Genomic DNA, 19,487 nt, shown 5'->3' on the forward strand with positions numbered 1-19,487 from the left:
ACCTAAAGCACACTGTGGTGAGATGCTGCCCGGCACAACTTGTCACCAGCATTTCCCACGTTAGCCTGTGGGTATACTTGGTCAGCGTGTTGTTGTAAAATACTACCTATGTGTGTTTTTACATAGCAATATGCACAATAGTAGAAGGCTTTTTTTTTCCAGATATTACAATAAGTATACTTCTTACACATTTGTTCGGATTTTACAATTGCAAATTGGAGGGCCTTAATGATTAAAAAAATAATTATTCGATTATCTATTATATTATTGTGATAAATGTGTTATCATAATATAATTTTATAACAATGCATTAGCTAGTTTGGTGAAAGTCATCCATAGCCCACTCCTGAGCACTAAAGCAGAGGTGACAAGGCTGGGTTACGGGGATCTTATAAGAAAGCAATAAAAGAAATATGAACAGGAGATTGAAAGGAGTAGAAAGAGGATAAAATGCTAATTTAAATAGCTTAGCAGATTGTTTAACAGGATAGGTATGCACAAACTCCAGTGTGGGAGACAGAGCATACAGGGTAGTTCAAAGAACTGTAAATAGGTACAATGGGATTAAATGAACAAACAAAGTATTTAAGCTGTAGGGAACGAAAGATACCTGGAAAATAAGATCAGATGGGACACAGAATAGAGGAAGATCAATTACAAAGGACACTTGAAGCAAAAATTGTGAAGCACCACTGAAAGTGTGTGTGTGTGTGGGAGGGGGGGACGCATCTCCAGCTTCCTTCTTCTGTGGATTTCAGGCTTTGAAAATGGCCCATGCGGGGATATCACTGTCAGAGCAGGAGGCATCAGTGGCCTCACCTTTCACCTCCCAGATCCCCAACATCCAGTGTGTGCCGGAGCTGATCAGGTCAGTTGTGCTGTCTTGGGGTGCTGCTGCCTGCACTGAGCTTGGTGTGCGGGGTCGCAAGTGGGAGTTGCACAGCCATGTGCAGGTTCCTGAGACAGATTGGTAATGAAAACTAAATATTTATGGCTATAATATGTGTGTATAAAAATATATACGTACACACACAGCTGTGTCCACGTGCTACTCTGAAAGATGCTGATGAACCAAACCTAGTTGTTTCCCAGTAACTGCATAAAATAAAGCATAAGGGGCTTTTTTTTTTTTTTTAAATCCTTAAATTCCAATACTGAGTGTTGCCCATAGAGGCCGATATTTTTGGAACAAATACAGGAGTAGAGTTACACAAGAGGGCAGGGATTGCAGTGACCACAGGACAGATTTGCTTGTCATTACTTTAAAAATTTGATATCCATATGCTGTATGCAGTCATTGAGCAGCCAGGAATAATGCCATTTAGCCAAATGTATGAAAAGACAATTACTTCTTTATGTAGCAATGCACTTGATTCCCAGAACTGTTGAACAAATTATAAATGAAAAAGCAGCAGCTTAAGCCAGGTATTAAAATTGTAGCTGGAGAATAAACACAAAGAAACAAAACATTGCAGATGAGGGGTGCTTAGGTGGCTCTGCATTATCTTAAGGCCAAAATATGCCTATGGAATTTAAACTATTTTCCATTCTTCTTAAGGATTCTAAACAAAAGGAATTACTCTCCATAGAAGCAGAAACAACCTGTGGCACTAAAACCCCAGTACTGGGTGGGTTACGGGTTTTTTTAGCTTTGTTTTGTGTTTGAGCAGGGAAGGTCGAGCTGCTTTGGTTTCTTCCTTTGCTGTGGTTAAATACCTGACCCTGTATGGCCTGATTCAGTTTGTTGGTACTGCTCTGCTGTTTTGGGTAAGTGTTTAATGCCAATCTTTTATCACCATGCTCTGCTCACTACAGGTTTTTATCTTCAGTGGTATTACTCAGCAGGGGAGAGAAGGCATACGGGATTTCAAGGAATAAGATAGAGTAAGGATAAAGTTTTGAAGATGTGAAAAGCTGGATAATTGAATAATAATTTACTACATGAAGTATTTCAGTTAATATCAGAACAGTTGAAACGAATGATGAAATAACCCTGCTTCCACAGCCACTAGTTTGGTTGTACCAACTGTGTCCATGTCTCGCCTACCCAAAGATGTTTCAAGCCTGGCACAACGTAAAGCTCTGGCTGTGCTTGCGGTTACTGCAGGTTGGGGGCGTGTGACCTGGTCTGGGTGGTCCATAGGTACTGCTGCATGCTGGAAGAAGGGTGGAAAAACATTCACATCCCACTGGGTCACCTGCAAGGGCTTGCTCGTGCTCAAAGGTTGCATCAGGGCGGTGAGGATGCTGTTGCTGGCATGCTGCTGCTCTGAAGTGGCATTTGGTGCTACAGTTGGTGTCCTCAAAATTGACATTGGTAATCAGGTGGGCTCTTCTGTGTTTTTGTTCCAGCAGCTGCAAATCTTTGGGAATCACCAGTATTTGATACAAGACGTTGTCATTACCCTTCTGGTTTGCCTAACAAGTAAGCAGCATGGGGAAGCCCGCTGTGTCTGTTGGAGAGCCTGAGTATAAATAGTCAACTTCTTTTTCCTACAAAAATTAAAACGAGAAGCCAAGTTCTGCTGTCAATAACACCGTAACCATTGGTGGTAGAGCAATCCCTTGGGCACAGAGCGTGTCATTTGGCTCATAGTCCTTTGCAAACGCAGCTACAGGAATCTACAGAATTGATAGGATTCGGATGCGAGACTCGATGCGAAGAGCAGAGGTTGCTCTGGTGGCTTCTAGCGGGGCTCAGTGTAACTCCAGCTCCAGCACGGTCCCAGCATGAGATCCAGTATGGCTCTTGGGCTCCCATGGGAATCCCCGCCTGCAAGTGGGGGTGATGTTCTCCATCTTCCCTGAGTGTTTCCCTGGGGTGGGGATTCAGAGAGGGTTCAGATGGAAAACAGTGGACATAAAGCCCTTTCTTGCCTGCTCGTTAGACCCAGGCATGCATTTCTCACCCATGATGTTGGGATGGGGGATCTGCATGTGGCTCTGTTTGCCCAGTGAGTGCAGAGGGCTGCTGGTGGGCTGCACTGCCACTGACCACAAACACCACTGGTTTCTCTCCAGTGAGCTTGACCGAAGCTTATCCAAAACTGGCACCCTACCGCCCCCCTGGCCAGCTCATCTCTCCTCCCTTGCTGCTCTCTGTTGTCCTCAACGTGTGCTTCACTGTAACCATGCAGACCTGTGGCTTCCTTCTGGTGAAGCAGCAGCCCTGGTATGTAGCGCTGGCCAGCTGGAGGTGAGTCGCTCTCCTCGCCCGGGACACCGAGCCCGCAGCTCTCGTTGTGGGGCCAGCCCAGCCTCGGGCACATGGCGGCTCGCTGCTCCCCTCTGCAGCCCTCCCCTGGCTGCAAAGCTCTGCTGGAAAAAACAAACAAACAAACAAAAACCACAAACCCAAACACAGCCCGGAGGCTGGGGTTTTCTTGAACCCAGCTTGGCTTTAAAATGGTTGCAGGTTTGGGAGCATGGTGTGCCAGCATGGTGCGCGGGCAGCTGGGGCATGCTTCCTCATCTCTGTGTCCTGAACACTGCTCTCACTGCTCGCCTGGGAGACGAGATTTTGGCGCGGGGCAGGGATTAAGTTGTTTTTTGTGATTTTGTTTGTTCGTTTTTTAAATATGTTTTTCATTCCTGTGGGTGATATCTGGCTGTTACGGTAGGCTGGGTAGGAGAGAGGAGGGAATTGCTGTTGCTGCTCACTCTCGCAGGAGAAAGCAGGGACAAAATGCTGAGCGTTACCTTACAGACATTGCTCTCTGGGGAACCAGAGCGTGCTCGCCACCAGCCCCAAGGGGAATGGTACCAGCAGTGCCCAGAGCACTGTCCTCAGTTACGAAGACACGACACTGTGGCCATTGACCACTATCAACTGCATCATTGTGGCCTTTGTCTTTTCCAAGGGAAAGCCCTTCCGGAAGCCCATCTACACCAACTGTGAGTAGAGCTGGAGTTGTGTGCGCTTTGCAGGCTCCCTGCCCCAAAATAACCATGGCAGGAGAGGCTGCCAGGGAAGGGATGCCATGGCTTTTTTTGTACCCATGCCGGTGACTGGCATGCAATATAACTGTTGTGTATCCAAGCTCCTACTTCCCCGTCTCTAAAAAAGCACACTGAGCACTGCATGTGTTAGCTTCCTCCTTGAGAAAAGAAGCAGCAGAGCTGAAAAAGGAGACTGCATCTTGGAAAGTATGTGCTTTCCAGAAGATGATGTACTGGGTTTAGTGCAGAACTGTGTATTACTGAGAACACAGATAGCATATAAGGATCAGATGTATTTGTTTCAAAATCCCACATCAAAAAGAGCTCCTCTGAGATGCGGTCTTACCTTGCCTGACTTCCATTCCTAGAGATGAGAAAGAAAACCTTGTGATAATATCACTGTTAAAATCCTCTCGCAGAAACCTTTCATTTTCTGTTTGAGTTTTGCAGACATGATTTACCCCTACCAGGCTCCAGCTGACTGATAGCTCTTTTGCAATTGCAGCTTTTTACTCATGGATGAGAGGACAGGATTTTGCTTAACCTTAGCAGAGCTGATTTCATTAGGTATTTTGTCAAAAGGCAGGTCCCAAACCCATTTTGCTGAGCCCTGATCACCCGCAGAAGAGAGGTGAGGCCAGAAGAAGCTGCCCTTCAAGCAGCCAGCCTGGGGCAGAGAGGACTCTCAGCTGAGGAATCTGCTCACACCTCTGTGCTTCATCCCTGTTCAGGAACAATCACTAGGAGGAAGCAAAGAGCAATTCCCTTCTTTTTGCCACCCACTCAGCCCTGTCACCTCTCCACCCTGGTAGTGAGGAAGGTTGCAGGAAGCTGTTGACCCAATTTGCCAGCTAGTTTTATGTGCTCAGGTCCTGCTAATTGCCAAGATTTTGGCACCTCTGGACCCCTGAGCCATTTGCCATTACTTTATGGCCTCCTGCTCCTTTGGAAAAGGATGCAAATCCAGACAAGCTCTCCCCATGCAAGACACAAGCATTGTCCACCTCCAGACTTGTCAGTCACACAGCACCCAGCCACAAGAGCAAGCTGCCTTCTCCGCTGCCTGCTGTCCAGGTGCCCAGCTGAGCAGGTGGAGCAGGGAGCACAGGGGAAGGGTGCTGGGGCGGCTCACAGCAGAGCCCTTTTGAGGCAGATCCCTGTGCTTGTTTAGGAATCTGAAAGTGCCAAATCACTTGTGCAAGAAAAACAGTGCAGGTGGTAAGCTTTGCAACAGGCTGCTGGGGAGTAGTAGCTCCTCTAGGTTTTAATTCCACAGCTCTTCTAGGCACATAAAAAAAAGCCCACAACAATAACAAAAATAAAAAAATTAAAAAATTACAGGCTGGCAGTTTTACAGTATTGGTATTTGGGGCTCCCATCAACCTATTTGCAGAGTCTGGTCATCAAAACCGACCTTTCCCTGGCCCACCAATGCTCTTGTTTCCCCAGACGTGTTTTCTGTCCTCCTGGCCCTCCAGCTTGCAGTCTGCCTCTTCCTCTTTTTTGCCGACTTTGATGCCGTGTACCGTGGCATGCAGGTAAGCCCAAACAAAACATGCATTTTTTGCTTGCCCTTTACATAGACAAACAGAGCACAAGCCACAGCTACAGTCATCTTGGAAGTGAATTTGCTGATTTGATGCTGACTGGGCAGCCCTTTCAGACTTCTCGAACATCCCTCCAACAAGGGCTTGATTAACGAGGCAATCCTCCTCCCCCCTGCAGACAGGGTGGTGATGGGGAGAAGAAGAAAAAGCGCTTTATATCGTGCTGAGCTGTTCTTCCTAACAGAAAAGCACAACGGCACGGAGTGTGGGTTTGCACGTTGGAGGTTTGCTGGCTGGAGCAGCAAGCACGCAGGGATGGCTGCTGCTGCCACCCCTCCTGGAGCAGGGTGAGCTCCCGTGGGGCTGTGCCTGCCTCTGCCTGGCCAGGGCACAGGACAGGTGGCTGCCACCAGCTGTGCCGCCCCAATAACGGGAACCCAGCTGTCTGACAGCGGATGGAGGCAGGGAGAGATCTGCCGTTAGTGTGGACATGCACACATTGCGCATCGGCTGTGGCTCCCCAGAATATTTGGGCACCAAATCCTGCCCTGCGCACCCAATCTGCTGGTTTCAGCAGCAGTGTCAGTAGTGGAGATGTCAAGGAGCTATGTGCCAGGGGGAAGCTGGCATCAGACCCTCCAAGATCTCTGTGACAAGGAATTACTGTTGCTGCCTACTGCTTCCTCCATGCATGCCATCGGGAACATGTTAGTCAGCCTCTCAAATCATTAGGAACAGATGCAAATCTTGGCAAGGCATTCAAACCTAATTGCTGCTCCTGTCTTTTCCAACAGTTTCTGTGCACTCCTGTGATCTGGAGAGTTTATGTCTTACTGATGCTCCTGGCCACCTTCTGTGTATCTTTTTTTACAGAGGTGAGTGCATTTGTTTACCGACTGCCCCTGTGTGAGCAGCAGGAGCAGCATCCATTTGGGACTTTCTTCCCCCATTTGCAGCCATGCTCTCCTCCTGCAGAAGCACAAATCCTCAGGGTCTTTTTTTTTTTTTTCTTCTTCTCTCTTTTTCTTCCTCAAGACTCACTGTATGTTGATCAAATACACTTGATGCATCTCCAGAGAAAATTTAGACCCCATCCCTTAAGCCTTTATAGAGTGAGCAATGCCGTACAGCTGCCCAGGAGGGAGCAGCATGGGTCTGGCGTTTGGCTCTGATTTTAAAACCATTTCCCTCTTACCCTGCAAGCAGCCAGGCCAGAAGCTGCACCAGCTTGTGCAGCAATGGCTAAGCCCTAAAGCAGGTCCAGGGGCTCACAAAGTGGCATGTTGTGGGTCAGGGCTGGCTGGGCCATCCCAGGTGGGAGTGGTGGGTTGTGTCCAATGCCAGGTCTTGTCCCCTGCAGGGCAGCACGTTCCCAGGTGTCCCACAGCCCCAGGAGGAAATATAAACTTGTCCCTTGGTTATCCCCTTCAGCAGAACAGCCTGAGATTGGTGTTCTCCTGATATAATGGAGCTGGCACATGGCACGGGAGCTGGCTTTGGTCCCTCTCCACTAATGCTGTGCCATCTCACTCCACAGGATGTTCTTCTGCAGAACAAGCACCTCTGGATGCTGATTAAAGCCTGCTTTGGGTACCAGTCGAAGAGCCAGTACCGAAAATGGCAGAGGATGCTGCAGAGGGATCCAAACTGGCCTCCAGTAAACACAAAGGACTTTGCAGCCAAACGCATGGCTGAGGTTTACGTTAACCCCAGCTACGAGCATGGGGACTAGGGGAGAGCCTGCAGCTGGGCACGGGGCTGCCGTGCCTGCACTGACCAGCTTGTACTTGCATCACTCAGATTTCTGAACTCCCTGAACAACCCCTCCATTCAGAGGCAGGCTGGCTGTGCCCTGGAACAAGGGCGAGGATTATTCTCTCACTTGCTGGTAAAATAACAGCTCTGACTCTACTCCATGGCAACAGCAGCTCTCCAGCCTTGCCAGCACCTCCTACAAAGGCCCGGCAATACTGAGCACAGTGAAGCGGTGGCTGCGGCTGCTGTTCCACCAGACCCTGTCAATGCACCCCCTGAGCTAGATGGCCCCATTAGTGACCTAACCTTGACCGTAACGAGGAGCACATGTGCAATTGCAAAATCCTACTATAAATTAAACTCCGCAGCTTCCAAGCACTACAAGAAAATTCCACGTATGATGTAATTCTGGTTTTCTTCCACTCCAGAGCAAGTTACAGCTGTGAGAGGGTGCACAAGCTGTCCTGACCTAACCCTCCCTCTCCAGATATAACGTGCTGAGTGCCGAGAAGGTTTAAGCTCGAGCATTGCAGCAAGCTGGGGCTGGGCAGGGAGATGCCCTGCTGAAGGGGGAGGAAGGAAAAGCTGCCCCCCTGCCCACACTTGGCGCCCTTTCACAGCCAGCTTCTGGCCTCCGTTTGGTGCCACATGGCACCGCCACTTTCAGGGCACACCGGGCAGAAAGCCGGGCTAAGCCACAGCTGCCTGCTTTCACCAGGTCATGCCAAGAGGCATGCCAATGTGCGCTGGTGCTTGCTGCTGCACGGTACAGGAAGCCAAGCCCAGCTGTGCTTGCTCTGTCATCCTCACGTTGTTCAGCCTCAAAAGAACTTCTGGCTACATTTACAGGACCCAAAATAGGATGTCCGGGTTCAGTTTTATTATAATACATTTTCCCATATTAAAAAGAATCTTATTTAATTGCAACAATAGAGAGCACTACAAAATACGACCAGAAGGCTTGGCCTTGTTATTTCAAACATTGAAACAACTGCTGTTTAAAAAAAGCTTCTGATCCAGTTATATACATGTTAAGAGCAGACAAAAATAGCAAGCTGCTTACAGACAGCTTTTGCTCCCATCTCTTATAACAGTCCAGGCAGTTGCATGTGGTGAAGGCAACACAGGATTTCCTTTTTTTTTTTTCAGTATGCAACCCGCAAATAGCACAGTTCCAAACGTGCAAGCCAAATATTCTCCATAAAGAACAATAAACCACACTTTTCCTAAGCAGCCACACATTGACACTGTGCCTGGCAGATGGTGGGGCTCTGTCGGTTTGGGGATGCACAGCTCACTCTGCAGGCGTGCAGGGACACTGGCTTTGCCATCCTGCTGGCTGGGGAAGGCTCTTCCTCCTGCTGGAGCAACGCGCTGGTTGGACTCCGTGTCTTGTCATGGCAGAGCCAAAGGCAGGCTCCCAGCTGCCCCTGCAGTCCACGGTGCCCTTTCTTTGAACCTCAGCCTTTTGGCAGACCAAGGAGTAAGCTTGGTCACGTCCTATGTCAACAACTCCTGCACTTACACAGATGGAGACTGAAACTTCAGTGGCACAGCGGTGCCAGTGTGGGCAAACAGCTGCCAGAGGAAAAGCTGCCCAGGGATTTTGTCAGACCGCCCAAACCAGGGGCCTCTGGATCCCAAAGGGAGTCAGGGAGGCCAGGCAAAAGGACAGTTTCACAGGCAGGAGAAAACAGAGCCAGGCACCATCACACCCAAACCAGAGCACCCATTTTAAACACTGAGGGAGGCAGCTCGTAGGCCCTGCTCCCCCCACACCTCCAGACCTCGCATGAGGGGCTCAGAGCTTGGGAACCGCAGCGCAAGCTCTGAGACATGGGATGTGCCTCTCCCGCTGGCTCAGCAGCGGGGTTCCACCAGGATGGGCCCTCAGAAGGAAGGCACACAACAGCCGTCAGCAATAGTTTTGCTTTGCTTCTGTTTAAGAAAAAAAAAGTTTAAAAAAGTAAAAATGTTTCTTCACACAGGTTAAGAAAGGTTATTCACAGAAGGCCCAGAGGATCCAGTCTGTAGAAACGCGTGTGCTGGAAGTCTGTACCAGCCCTCAGCAGAGCCCTGGGCTGTGAGGATGGAGAATTTGCTTGCAAGTGCTCCCAGACCAGCACAAAAGTCATCGCAGGCAGCGTCATGAAAGCAGCTGTGGCAAACAGGCTAGCGCTGCCCTCAGCAAGGGTCACGCAGTCAGTTAGTGAGTCTCGGTGGTGGCCACGGCCACCACATGTCCCGTGTCCTGCCGGCAGCCCCTCAGTACTGCCTCTCTCTGGATCGGCTCCGTAACAAGCCCAGCAGGGAGAAGGCACCGGCGGCAGCGGTTACAAACCCGATGGCACTGATTGCTCGGTTGGCCTGCAAAGGGGGAAGCAAAACACAGGCTGGCAACGTGATGAGCATTTTCTCCTCCAGGCACGCTAATGAAGAGCAGGCAGAGCTAATCAAGGCAATGAAGTGAATGCAAGAGACAATTGCCCTATAAGTAGAAGGGGACAGGGGTGTTCCCCATGCCCTTACCTTTGGGCTGAGCAAGAGGGCCACTGCCAGGCTGCACACAGACCATAGCAAATCACCTGGCCCAGGGGCTGTGGTGAGGCTGTGATGGTTTGGGCCCTGCCCTGGGGCTTTGCTGTCCCCATGCAGTCTGGGGGCTGTGCTGCAGGAATTTCTGTGCAGACTCTGCAAGGAGGCTACCCCACGTCACCTACCTGCTCAGAGACCCCCTCACCGTAGCGCAGCAGCGTCACGAAGTGCTCGCAGTTGTTGCCCAGCAGGTCGTAGGACACCTCCTGGTTGATGAGGTACTCAGCCTGCCGGATGATCTCCTCCACAGGAAGGGGAGCGTAGGTGCCGTCGTACTTGTTGTTGATCTGGTAAGTGTCATTTCCCACCACGTCCTTCAGGAGCTGCATCCTCACCCGGGCCTTTCGGCTGAACACTGACTTGGCACTGCCCAGCGTGGCCGGGGGCCCCTCATCTGGGGGAGGCAGGCACAGGGTGAGCCAGGCCAGCCCCATACAGCCCCCCCTGAGACTCTAAATGAGTTTTTGTTTTTTTTTTTTGCCATCTGTAGCATTTGCTCAGGGCCCCTGAGTACATGTGTATCTCCAGGAGCAGTGAAGGTGACAGCAAAAACCCAAAAGGACCTGGGGGGGGGCCCACACAGCCCTTCAGACTGCAATTCCCCCACCCTGAGCCACAAGCCTCCCCTAGTGCCCAAGCCCCTCACACAGGCTGGTGCTGAGCATGTTCCCAAGTGGTAGAGAAGGTCTGGAGACCCAGCCCATCCCTGCTTCACCGCATGGGATTTAAAGTCACCAGGGGTTAAAAGATGGGCCCAGGGCAACGCAGCCATATCTGCACCCCCTGCCCCTTCCTTGCTCTCTTCCCCACTTCCACCACGGAGCTGCCAGGAGAGCTGAGGCCATGTGGGGCCAACCACCTGTGCCGGGAGGGAGGCAGGGCCCCAGTCACCCCAAAACTGCACCCCTCTGGGCTGCGCCAGCCTTACCAACGGGCGTCACGTTGATGATGTACCCGTCCCCCAGGTAGAGGGCCCAGTGCTGGTAAGCCGGCCGGAAGATCTCAATCAGGTCCCCGGGCTGGGGGTCACCAGGGTGGGCAGCACTGAACCTCTCGGGGGCTGCCATCTTCACCGTGCCGGGTCACCACGAGCCCCTCTGGCTCAATGCGAGACGCGTTGCAGATGTCTGGGGCGTGCAGAGGGCATCTGCTGGGGAGCGGCAGGGCAGGAGATCATTAGGGCAAGGCACATGCGTGCTGGCACAGGGCATGAAATGAAATCCACCCCGTCCTGCAACGCCATGAGGGCAAAGGGTGAAGCCACCGCGGGCTGTGGCCAGCTCTCAGCACCCGCCGCACGGCCCTCTCCCAGGATAAGGGCGCCGAGCTGCTCCCCCCGCCACCCCCAAGCCCTTCGGAAGCTCTCCCAAAAACAGCCCCATGGGGCCGGCTCCGCTGGAGGGTGGCAGCCCCCGGGGGGGCTGCGGTTGCAGCTCTCCCGCTGCCCTGCGGCACCCCGGGGGGGCTGCATCTCCCCGAGGGGCCGCATCCTGCCGGCAGCCCCATCTCCATCTTCCACCCCCCCCCCCCGAGCTCTCCCGGCTCCCCGCTCACCCCCAGCTCCCGTCCTGCTGCCGCCGTGCCCAGGCTGCGGCCCGGGGCGAGGCTGGCGGCGGAGGCCGGCCCCGTTCCCTGGCTCCTCCCGGCCGCTATAAATAACCAGCAGCCGGGCCGGCTCCGAGCAGGCGGCGCTGGCACCATCCCCGTGCTTGTCCCCGGGGAGCTGCCCGCCCGCAAAGCCCCCGGGCCGGTCCCCCCGCAGGGCTGCTCCTGGAGGAGGGGGTAGGTGGGCATCCTTCCCACCCCGAGACCTCTGGAGAGGGGCAGGCGATGCAGAGCTGCTGTTTCACTGTGCTGGTAAAGAGAAGCGAGGGAGGTGGAGCTCAAAGTCAATTCCAATTGCCGTTTTAGGGCAAAGAGATATGTAGGATAGCTTTCGATGTGTCTCTCGTATTGTGGCCCAGGGATTTCTCTCCGGACACAGAAGGAGTCTCACGGTGCACTGTGCCCAGCAAGAGTCCTCTGAGATGAGGAGTGGGTGAGTCTGAGCAGATGTGGCTGTCCCCTTGGCTACGGCCGCCACAGTTTGCTAAAAAGGAGGGTTCACTACCAACAAAAGCATGCTCTGGATAAGTTGAACTAAGCGGTGTATTTAAAGCCCAGCATTTTGAAAGTCAGGCGAGAGAGCTGGTTGATTTACAGGATCAGAGCAGCGTCACATTTGTCGTTTTTCTGGCTTCTATCGACATGAAGTTGTTGAGTCAGTGGAGCACTGGGTTGCAGTTCTGCTTTCTCTCTTACCCCATTTCAAATCTGAAGTATTTACAGGGCCCTGCAGTGGAAAACCAAGGTGATTCCTATGGTATTGAAATAGCAAAGCGGATCCATGGAAACCCAGAAATCTACTCTATCTGGGCACAGATGAGCCATGTTGCATTGCAGAGTTAGGGCTGTGATCCTCTAGGGTATGGATTGTGCTGTGCTCCTGCCAGCTACAACAGGAGGTGAGCGTGGTCAGCACTGCTCAGCATTCACAGAATTGCACTGTTAGCAAGTATGGGAGAGCAATAGGAAGCTGCTGCTGAACAGGCAGGAAAGATGCCTTTATGAATCTGGTGAAACTGCAGCATAAGGTTGATAGCTCATTTGTGCACAGGTAGGTCCCTCGCACTAACTTGTTTTCATTATGTAATGAGACTGAAAGCCCCTTTCTATTCACATCTGTTCCTCAATAGCTGGGTTGTGCACGTATGGACTGCTGGCATGTTCTTGAATGGCCTTTTATCCACCTGACTGTCCATGGACATTACAAATACTCTTCTGGCTGACAGCACGCGTGAGATTCTGGATATAGTAGGCAGAGAAAGAAGGGGCAAATCAAAAAGAACCAGCATTGTGTCAGAAATAACAGGAAGCCCGCACTGTCCCTCCTTCTTCCTCCTCCTTTACCCCAGCTTTTATTGCTGAGAATGACATCAGACAGTATGGGATATCCTTATGGTCATTGGGGTCAGCTGTCCTGCCTGTATGGTTTCCCTGCTTCTGGTACTTCCTGGTGGGGCAATGTGAGAAACAGAGAAGACCTTGGCTCTGTGTAAGCACTGCAGAGGAATGACTAAAACCTTGGTGTGTTATCAACACTTTCCTCCCCCAACTCTAAAACATAGCACCATAGGAGCTTCTTGGATGAAAATTACCTCTATCCAATACCAGTACAATGTTGTTAGGCCTTGCTGCAAACAACTTGCTACTGGGGAGTCCTTAGCATGATCCAGGACTGAGCTGATGCAAATCTCTAACCACATTCAGCGTGGCAGCTTCAGAATTTGCTAAGACCCCAAGGAGAATTTATGACAGGATCTGTTTATTCAGAGAGTTTTTGTTAAGTTATGCTCTTGCTTACCATTAGCATCCACAGAGAGGGGCTGATGACAATCCTTGCTCTCATCCGCTCTGTCCTGACAGCAAGGAGGCAGCTGTCATTCAAACAACTGCTTCTTTCAGAGTGGCACTCCCAGTGGGGAGAATGGGGGGGGGGGGGGGGGGGGGGGGTCATCTGTCACCAGATAAGCTCGGTGTCTTAAATATTTCTCTCCCCAGTCAACCATGCCTTGTCAGAAGAAGAGCAAGAACTGTGTCCGGCTCAATCAACCAATCCCCTCCCATTGAAGATTTTGGGTAAAATAATTTCAAGAAGACCTGCCTGGGATGCTATAATTAATTCTGACCTCATCAGTCCATAGTTTGTGCATCTATCAGAGGCATGTATGTGATAGTGTGCAGCTCACTTGTGCTGCTGAATTCTATCTGGACTTAGTGTTATTCAAATGGCTTCTGAGGATAACACAGCGGTAATGTGCATTAAGACTTATTTCAGTTCGGGTCTAACACATGAAATCTGAGAGATAATGTAGACAAAATTTCTAAGATCTTCAGCAAATGCAATAATATTTATTATTGTTTCTTCTCAAAGTATTAGATACACTATTAAGATACAAGAACAGAAAGTAATACAAAGAAATTAAAAAAATTAAAAAATTAAAAATTAAAAAATATGCTAACTATAGGTATGTATCGTGTGCAGATTCATCTTGATCAAATGCAGTGTTCACTATGCAGCCATAATCTTGTTCATATATGTTGTCATCCGATGTATCCCTGGACTGCTTGGAAGATGAATCCCCTGCTTTGGCAACCGTACACATCTTTCTCTTCCTTCTGCACAAAAACAAATAGCAACAACCGTCTTTAATTTCTATTCTTATCTGTAGTGGGAGGTTAAACAGTGGTGTGAGCATGTATAATGTCAGATTTTGGAGAAACCTAAGTTTTGTGATAATGGTTCATATGCCTTATGCAATAGGAAGAGCATATGTTCATCGCTGTAGAAAAGGCTGTTTTCCCTCACATTCCTCGTATGAGATCCTGAATGCTGTACTTCCTTTCTGGTCCTGAAAGTATGGAACTAGGGGGAATTTTGAGAGTTTACAGGTGCTAAAAGGAGTTTGCATTTTGACTGTGCTGAATGTAGCAAATAGGGGAAAAGGCTTACCTGTGCAGGTACACTGCGGTGGAGATGAGAATGAGGACAACAATCACACCTGCCGAAACTCCAACAGCAATGGCAACTGTATGATTCTCAGAAGTCCCTGTTAGATCTGAAGAAGAAATGAGCCCTGTTAGTGTAAGCTAAGAGTGCTGTGAATGGAAGATTTTTCTCAATCCCAAGTGTAAAGCTGCTCGCTATGGAATCTGAGCAGCAAGCAGACATGCCTATCTGCTTGGTTTATACTGTGTTCTCTGACTAACGTGGCTGTCGGGAGTGGTGTCAAACCCAGGCCCTGTATGGTCATCCCTGCTGTCATCCCTTCTTGCATCTCTTTGCTGAGGGGTCTCACCCCCTTCTTTCTGCTTGGATTCACCAGTACAGACATGACCACCTAGTTAGTGGTACAACGCCTAACATGTACTCCAAGAAATAGTGTCAAGGGCTTGGATAGGACATGCAGTGTAATTATTTCTAGGGTCAGCCTCTGTCCTGCCTGTGACTAAATCACAAGATGTCCATAAAAAGATGTGATGAGGTCCCAGTCTGATCTGACACCTGCCTGGGTTACTGATTTACAGCACAGAAATTAAAAGTCAGCTCAGTCTTCTCCATAATAGCACGTTTTTGATATTGGTGTGTGTAATGCAGGGTGAAATCCAAAATAGTTTTATTACCTATTCTTTCAACGTCGCAGCTTTGTCCCGTGTACAGCTCAGAACATTCACAGTAGAAGCTGCGAGAGGTACCATTGGTTGTTTCAGAGCAAACTCCATCATTCTGACAAGGACTTGGCATACATGGTCCAACTAGAAAAAGAAAGGAGAAACACTTGAGAATCTCAGAGAATCCAACCCTGAGAGAACTGTTCTTGGTTAGATTACACTGACTGCTAATGCTGGACATGCCCTGTATTTTAAGACCTATTATTTTGTACTTGACAACAGGAGTACAGGAAAGAAACACTTTCTACGATAGACCATCAAAGATCCCCTGTATGCTTATTAAAGGATTTTCTTCTGTTCAAATTATTCCATCTATCCCAGATCCAGTAATGCCCTATAAGCAGTAAGTCAAGACTTAGCATGAAAGACAAGGTGATAGGGTTAGTGGTTGACTCACTCTTGTAGCACCCACGAGCGTAGTTTGAAACGTTGCAGATTTCATCAGAACCACATTCTATTGTAGTGCAGGAGACAGTGGAGCTTTCCGTGCACTGACATCTCTGAGAGCAGTCATCAGTGATGAATATTTCTCCAATCTGGAAGACAGCAGTTAAACGTTGAAAAATACCAAACAAAATCAGCCAGGAAAATATGTATGGAGCGCTGGAGACCCATGCTACTCTCTCTAATGTCTTCCTGATGAATGGCAACATGGCATATATATATATATTTCAGAAGCTTGTACTAAGAAAGCAAGCAAACAGCCTATTAACCCAGCTCTTTGAAACTTAAAGAAGGCTCAAGAAAGAAAGCAAAAGAAGAGTTTGGGGTGTGAAATCCTAGCCCCAGATTGGGTACGTGGGCAACCAACAATGTTTAACGGTTGCTGGAAATAAAGTGGCAGATGCATCCCATTGTGCCTCCAAGACAATGTGGAAAAGTATGAGGCTGTTTTTTAGTATGATAAAGGTGAAGAATTAACATGGAGGTCAGAGAGTAATCATATGTTTCCCTCAAGTGCCCGCCTTGAGTATTCTGGCAAGCAAAGTTTCAGAGGCAGACTGAGGGGTCTATTCTCTCTCCCCTTCCTCCAGAGACCAGAATATTATTAAACAAATCGTTCTCTGTTTCTAATGTAAAGTTACGTGCTGAGAACAGTGAGATTGTCAAAATAATTAGCAGAAGAAAATATTGTTTAGCACTGCCAGAGCTGTCTGGCCCGCTGAGATACTGTACCTCATAATATTTGTTGAGGTATGTGCAGCCACACTGACTATAAGGCACACATTCAAAGCCACTAAGAACATAGCCAGGGAGACATTCACAGCCTTCAGCACAAGGCCATTCACACTCAGAGGGGCTGGTCAAGTCGCTGCAGGATGCTGGGCATGCAGACATGCATGAGCTGTATTTGCTGTTGGCTGGACACGGCATCTCTGTAAGAATAAGGAGAGTCCAGTTATAACAGGTTGCTGTGTGTTAGTTATATGTTGTCTTTTCAGATCCACTTTGTAGGAGGCAAAATGATGAACATACACAGAGAAGTTCATACATATCTGATGCTACTGACATAAGCGAGTCACTCCAAAATCAGGAAGTGCATTGTGAAAGTTATTGGTATGCTGTGCTCTCAGTCTGAGATTTCAATGATTTCAAATAACTTCTCACACATTCAGGGTAGCTATCCTTGAAAGTACCAGAGCTTTCACAGCTCTGAGAAGTGTGTTTCATCAAGAATACAAAGTCACCTAACCATGGGTGATGCAGGGCGGGTATGGTTTGATGACTATCCCAACTTGGAAAAAAAAAAAAAAATGGTAAAAAGGATTTGAGATTATTGTAAGATTTCATTTAGCTTTTTTTTTTTTTTTTTTTTTTTTAAGTCTTAAAGAAAAGTTAGGAATGGGGACATTTTTTTCTCTCATAAAACTTCTTGTGACAGGGGAGCTGACTGCTCTGCTTTCCTAAGTAACTTTCTAAACTGGGGTCTAAATGCAAAACATCAGCATAAGACTCAGAGGAGGGGACAGAAGAGTATGGGTGTGCACTAAACTATGAGCAATGATTGAAGTGTGACTCAACATGTTATCAAAGCTAAGAAGCTTTGAAATATGGTGCTTCTAGGAAATGCCTAAAATCTCAGCTTTAGAGACTTTTAGGCAGAAACCACATTGTGTTTTTTTCCTGTGCTTACCACAATCTGTCTGTTGCCTCCAGCCTTCCATATTGACTCCTTTCTCCTGACAAGCCAGCACGTACTCCTCCAGACTGCGACATAAGGTAGTAGTGTCGTCTCTGTCCACACACATATCAAAGATGCAGCTCCTGTTTGCAACACGAGAAAGCGTTCATGCCCAATACCTTTGTAATTGCTTATCTTCAGCTGCTTTTTTGCCTGACTCTGAGTTACTTCCATTTGATCAGGTCATTTGTTGTGCTGCTGCTGCTATTATGTGATGTACTCATACACACAGAAGCAATAAGCAGGTAACTGACTTCTTGTAACAACAAGTAAGTTATTTTTTGCTATCTGCTTGTGTTTCTGACTAGCATATCTACATCTTGCTTATGGATCACTTCTTAGTGCTGCTGGGTCTTATATCTGGACTACTCACTTCTTTCAATATTTGGGTGCCCTCCCCATGTTCATATACATTGAATAGTGGTGCAGAATTCTGGTTTACCCAGCATTGTTTGCTAGTGCTACCTTCTCAACTTTGATCATCATCTGAATATCAATGGCCTGATTTTAAAAGGCATTGAGAACTGAGGTGAATAGGATCTGCAAATACATGGTATCTCAGAATCTCTCTAGAGTGAGGAGAAAGATAGACTTACATTAAGAATCAGGATATATAACTTGAAGCCAGTCATCTAGTTTGTTTGGCTTAAGATACCTTCACATTCTTCTGACAGCTAAGAGAGACTTGAAGTGGGACTATCTTTAAATGTTAGTTACAACTATATGACTTAAGAAAACTGGTAGCGACTTGGCAATTTTATGACCGATGATGGATGAATGATTAAAGTGTGGATGAACCGACAGGTTTCATACAGTTCAAAAGGAGGTGTATAGGAACTGTGTACATAGGAGGCCAGATGAACAGAAGGAATTTTATTGCAGATACCATGTTAATTATTCTCCACTAACCTATTTTTAGCACTGCTCCATGAAAGACTCAAGAAGTATTGCTAACAGCTTCAGCCTTTGTGGCTATAGCTTGAAGAATACATTTTATGAAGCTAGAATTGCTAAAAGGAATCTAATAGAGCCAAGTACTGAATGTGGAGGAGAACTTCAAAAACACTGGGAATTCCAGTTTACAGGTATAAAGTTTAACACTGCTGCTTTATCTCTCTAGGAAAATAGGAAAGCTACTTTCTAGAGCGAGCAGAAAAGTGAAACTCTTAATAGATGGAAAGATGGATTGTCACAATTCTTTAAAAGCAAATAAGGGGTACTAAATATATCAATGATGGAAGCACTGGGCCCCAGTTCTCCAAAGACACCTAATATCCTCAATTCCTGAAAACTGAAGATGTACAGTTCTTATCAGAAACAAGCTGCAAAGCTGTTTTGGAAATGGGGAAAAAACAGACTAGATTGTTTGCAGTAGATACTTACGTGGAATAGAAATCTGGTGAGACTTCAGAATGACACTTTGCAAAAGGACCGTTCGACTCAGTCAGAATTTGACAGGCAGAAGTTCTGTTTTCTTGTATCAGCTGATTTTCACTGCAGCCTTGGAAGAGTCCTGTATCTTGTACCTCCTCAGGCTCATCTTCTAGAGTGACAGCTCGTCTGGAAATGAATTCATTATGAAACCATCAGTTCTCTGTACAACCAGCATTCATGGTACCAGTAACACCACAAGAGTATTTCTGCCTTGTGGTAGAAGTGCTAGTTTATTTCTCTCTCATGGCTCATGGCAATGGGAAGGAAATATATAAAGCAAATCTATTTGATATAAGGAAATAGATAAAGCAAAAAAATGTACTAGAACACTTCCTACCATTTCAGAGATTTGTGGATTTTTAATTCAAAAATGATAGCTGTACTTATCTCCTTGTACATTCTGCATGACACAGGTTTCATCCGTGCCTCTTTTATCCAATCCATTCAATAAAACTTGAATGTTAGTCAGAATGATATAACTGGAGTAAGCCACCATTCCTTGGAGATATTCTCACTTTCACTGAAGAACTGGCTGCATGCCTGAAGTGCCAGAATTATTCTCTAGGCATGGCTTCCACAGCCTCTTTATGCTTGACATTAGCCTACATACTGCTTTCTACTATTCTGCTAGACAAGTTTTTGCAGCCAAATTATATTCTGACAACTAATACACTTCTATTTACTTACAGACAAAAAAGTTCTGTTACTGGCTAGGAAACCTCCAAAAGCCTTTAAAAGAAAACTGAGAAAGTAGAAGGAGAGAA

General features: G+C 47.8%; 3 protein-coding genes across 13 annotated transcripts in view; 1 reads left to right on the top strand and 2 right to left on the bottom strand.

The window, feature by feature from the left end:
* The window catches only part of ATP13A5 (ATPase 13A5), a 31,443-nt gene extending 23,504 nt beyond the window's left edge, over positions 1-7,939 (top strand). The window contains exons 23-30 of one of the 3 annotated variants that reach the window (XM_083849490.1): positions 759-868; positions 1,671-1,767; positions 2,356-2,425; positions 3,022-3,196; positions 3,707-3,894; positions 5,389-5,477; positions 6,281-6,361; positions 7,024-7,939. In XM_083849490.1, the coding sequence (XP_083705616.1) occupies positions 759-868; positions 1,671-1,767; positions 2,356-2,425; positions 3,022-3,196; positions 3,707-3,894; positions 5,389-5,477; positions 6,281-6,361; positions 7,024-7,218 (1,005 nt within the window). In that variant the 3' untranslated portion in view covers positions 7,219-7,939. Of the gene's footprint in view, positions 1-758; positions 869-1,670; positions 1,768-2,352; positions 2,426-3,021; positions 3,197-3,706; positions 3,895-5,388; positions 5,478-6,280; positions 6,362-7,023 lie in introns of those variants that run through there. The other 2 variants (XM_083849489.1, XM_083849491.1) reach the window with 2 other exon arrangements.
* Positions 7,940-8,083: 144 nt separating this feature from the next.
* PLAAT1 (phospholipase A and acyltransferase 1) lies at positions 8,084-11,537 on the bottom strand. Of its 4 annotated transcripts, none has more exons than XM_083849497.1 (4): positions 11,391-11,537; positions 10,765-10,983; positions 9,982-10,230; positions 8,084-9,608 (listed from the first exon to the last, which is right to left on the bottom strand). In XM_083849497.1, the coding sequence occupies exons 2-4, from the start codon at positions 10,901-10,903 to the stop codon at positions 9,448-9,450; spliced, it is 549 nt and encodes a 182-aa protein (XP_083705623.1). In that variant the 5' UTR covers positions 10,904-10,983; positions 11,391-11,537; the 3' UTR covers positions 8,084-9,447. The 4 variants fall into 4 exon arrangements, with proteins under 4 accessions (XP_083705623.1, XP_083705625.1, XP_083705622.1 ...); XM_083849499.1 differs by having other exon boundaries at positions 9,962-10,230; positions 11,391-11,530; XM_083849496.1 differs by having other exon boundaries at positions 10,765-10,986; positions 11,391-11,524.
* Positions 11,538-13,889: 2,352 nt separating this feature from the next.
* The window catches only part of LOC310904545 (IgGFc-binding protein-like), a 62,482-nt gene continuing 56,884 nt past the window's right edge, over positions 13,890-19,487 (bottom strand). For 5 of the 6 annotated variants that reach the window (XM_083849459.1, XM_083849458.1, XM_083849460.1 and 2 more), the window contains 7 exons: positions 18,673-18,849; positions 17,242-17,372; positions 16,284-16,483; positions 15,505-15,643; positions 15,060-15,191; positions 14,389-14,494; positions 13,890-14,054 (listed from right to left, as the gene is read on the bottom strand). In XM_083849459.1, the coding sequence (XP_083705585.1) occupies positions 13,898-14,054; positions 14,389-14,494; positions 15,060-15,191; positions 15,505-15,643; positions 16,284-16,483; positions 17,242-17,372; positions 18,673-18,849 (1,042 nt within the window). In that variant the 3' untranslated portion in view covers positions 13,890-13,897. Of the gene's footprint in view, positions 14,055-14,388; positions 14,495-15,059; positions 15,192-15,504; positions 15,644-16,283; positions 16,484-16,892; positions 17,373-18,672; positions 18,850-19,487 lie in introns of those variants that run through there. The other variant, XM_083849462.1, reaches the window with a different exon arrangement.

Source organism: Anser anser, assembly GCF_964211835.1.
Source record: "Anser anser genome assembly, chromosome: 9".
Classification (NCBI taxonomy): domain Eukaryota; kingdom Metazoa; phylum Chordata; class Aves; order Anseriformes; family Anatidae; genus Anser; species Anser anser.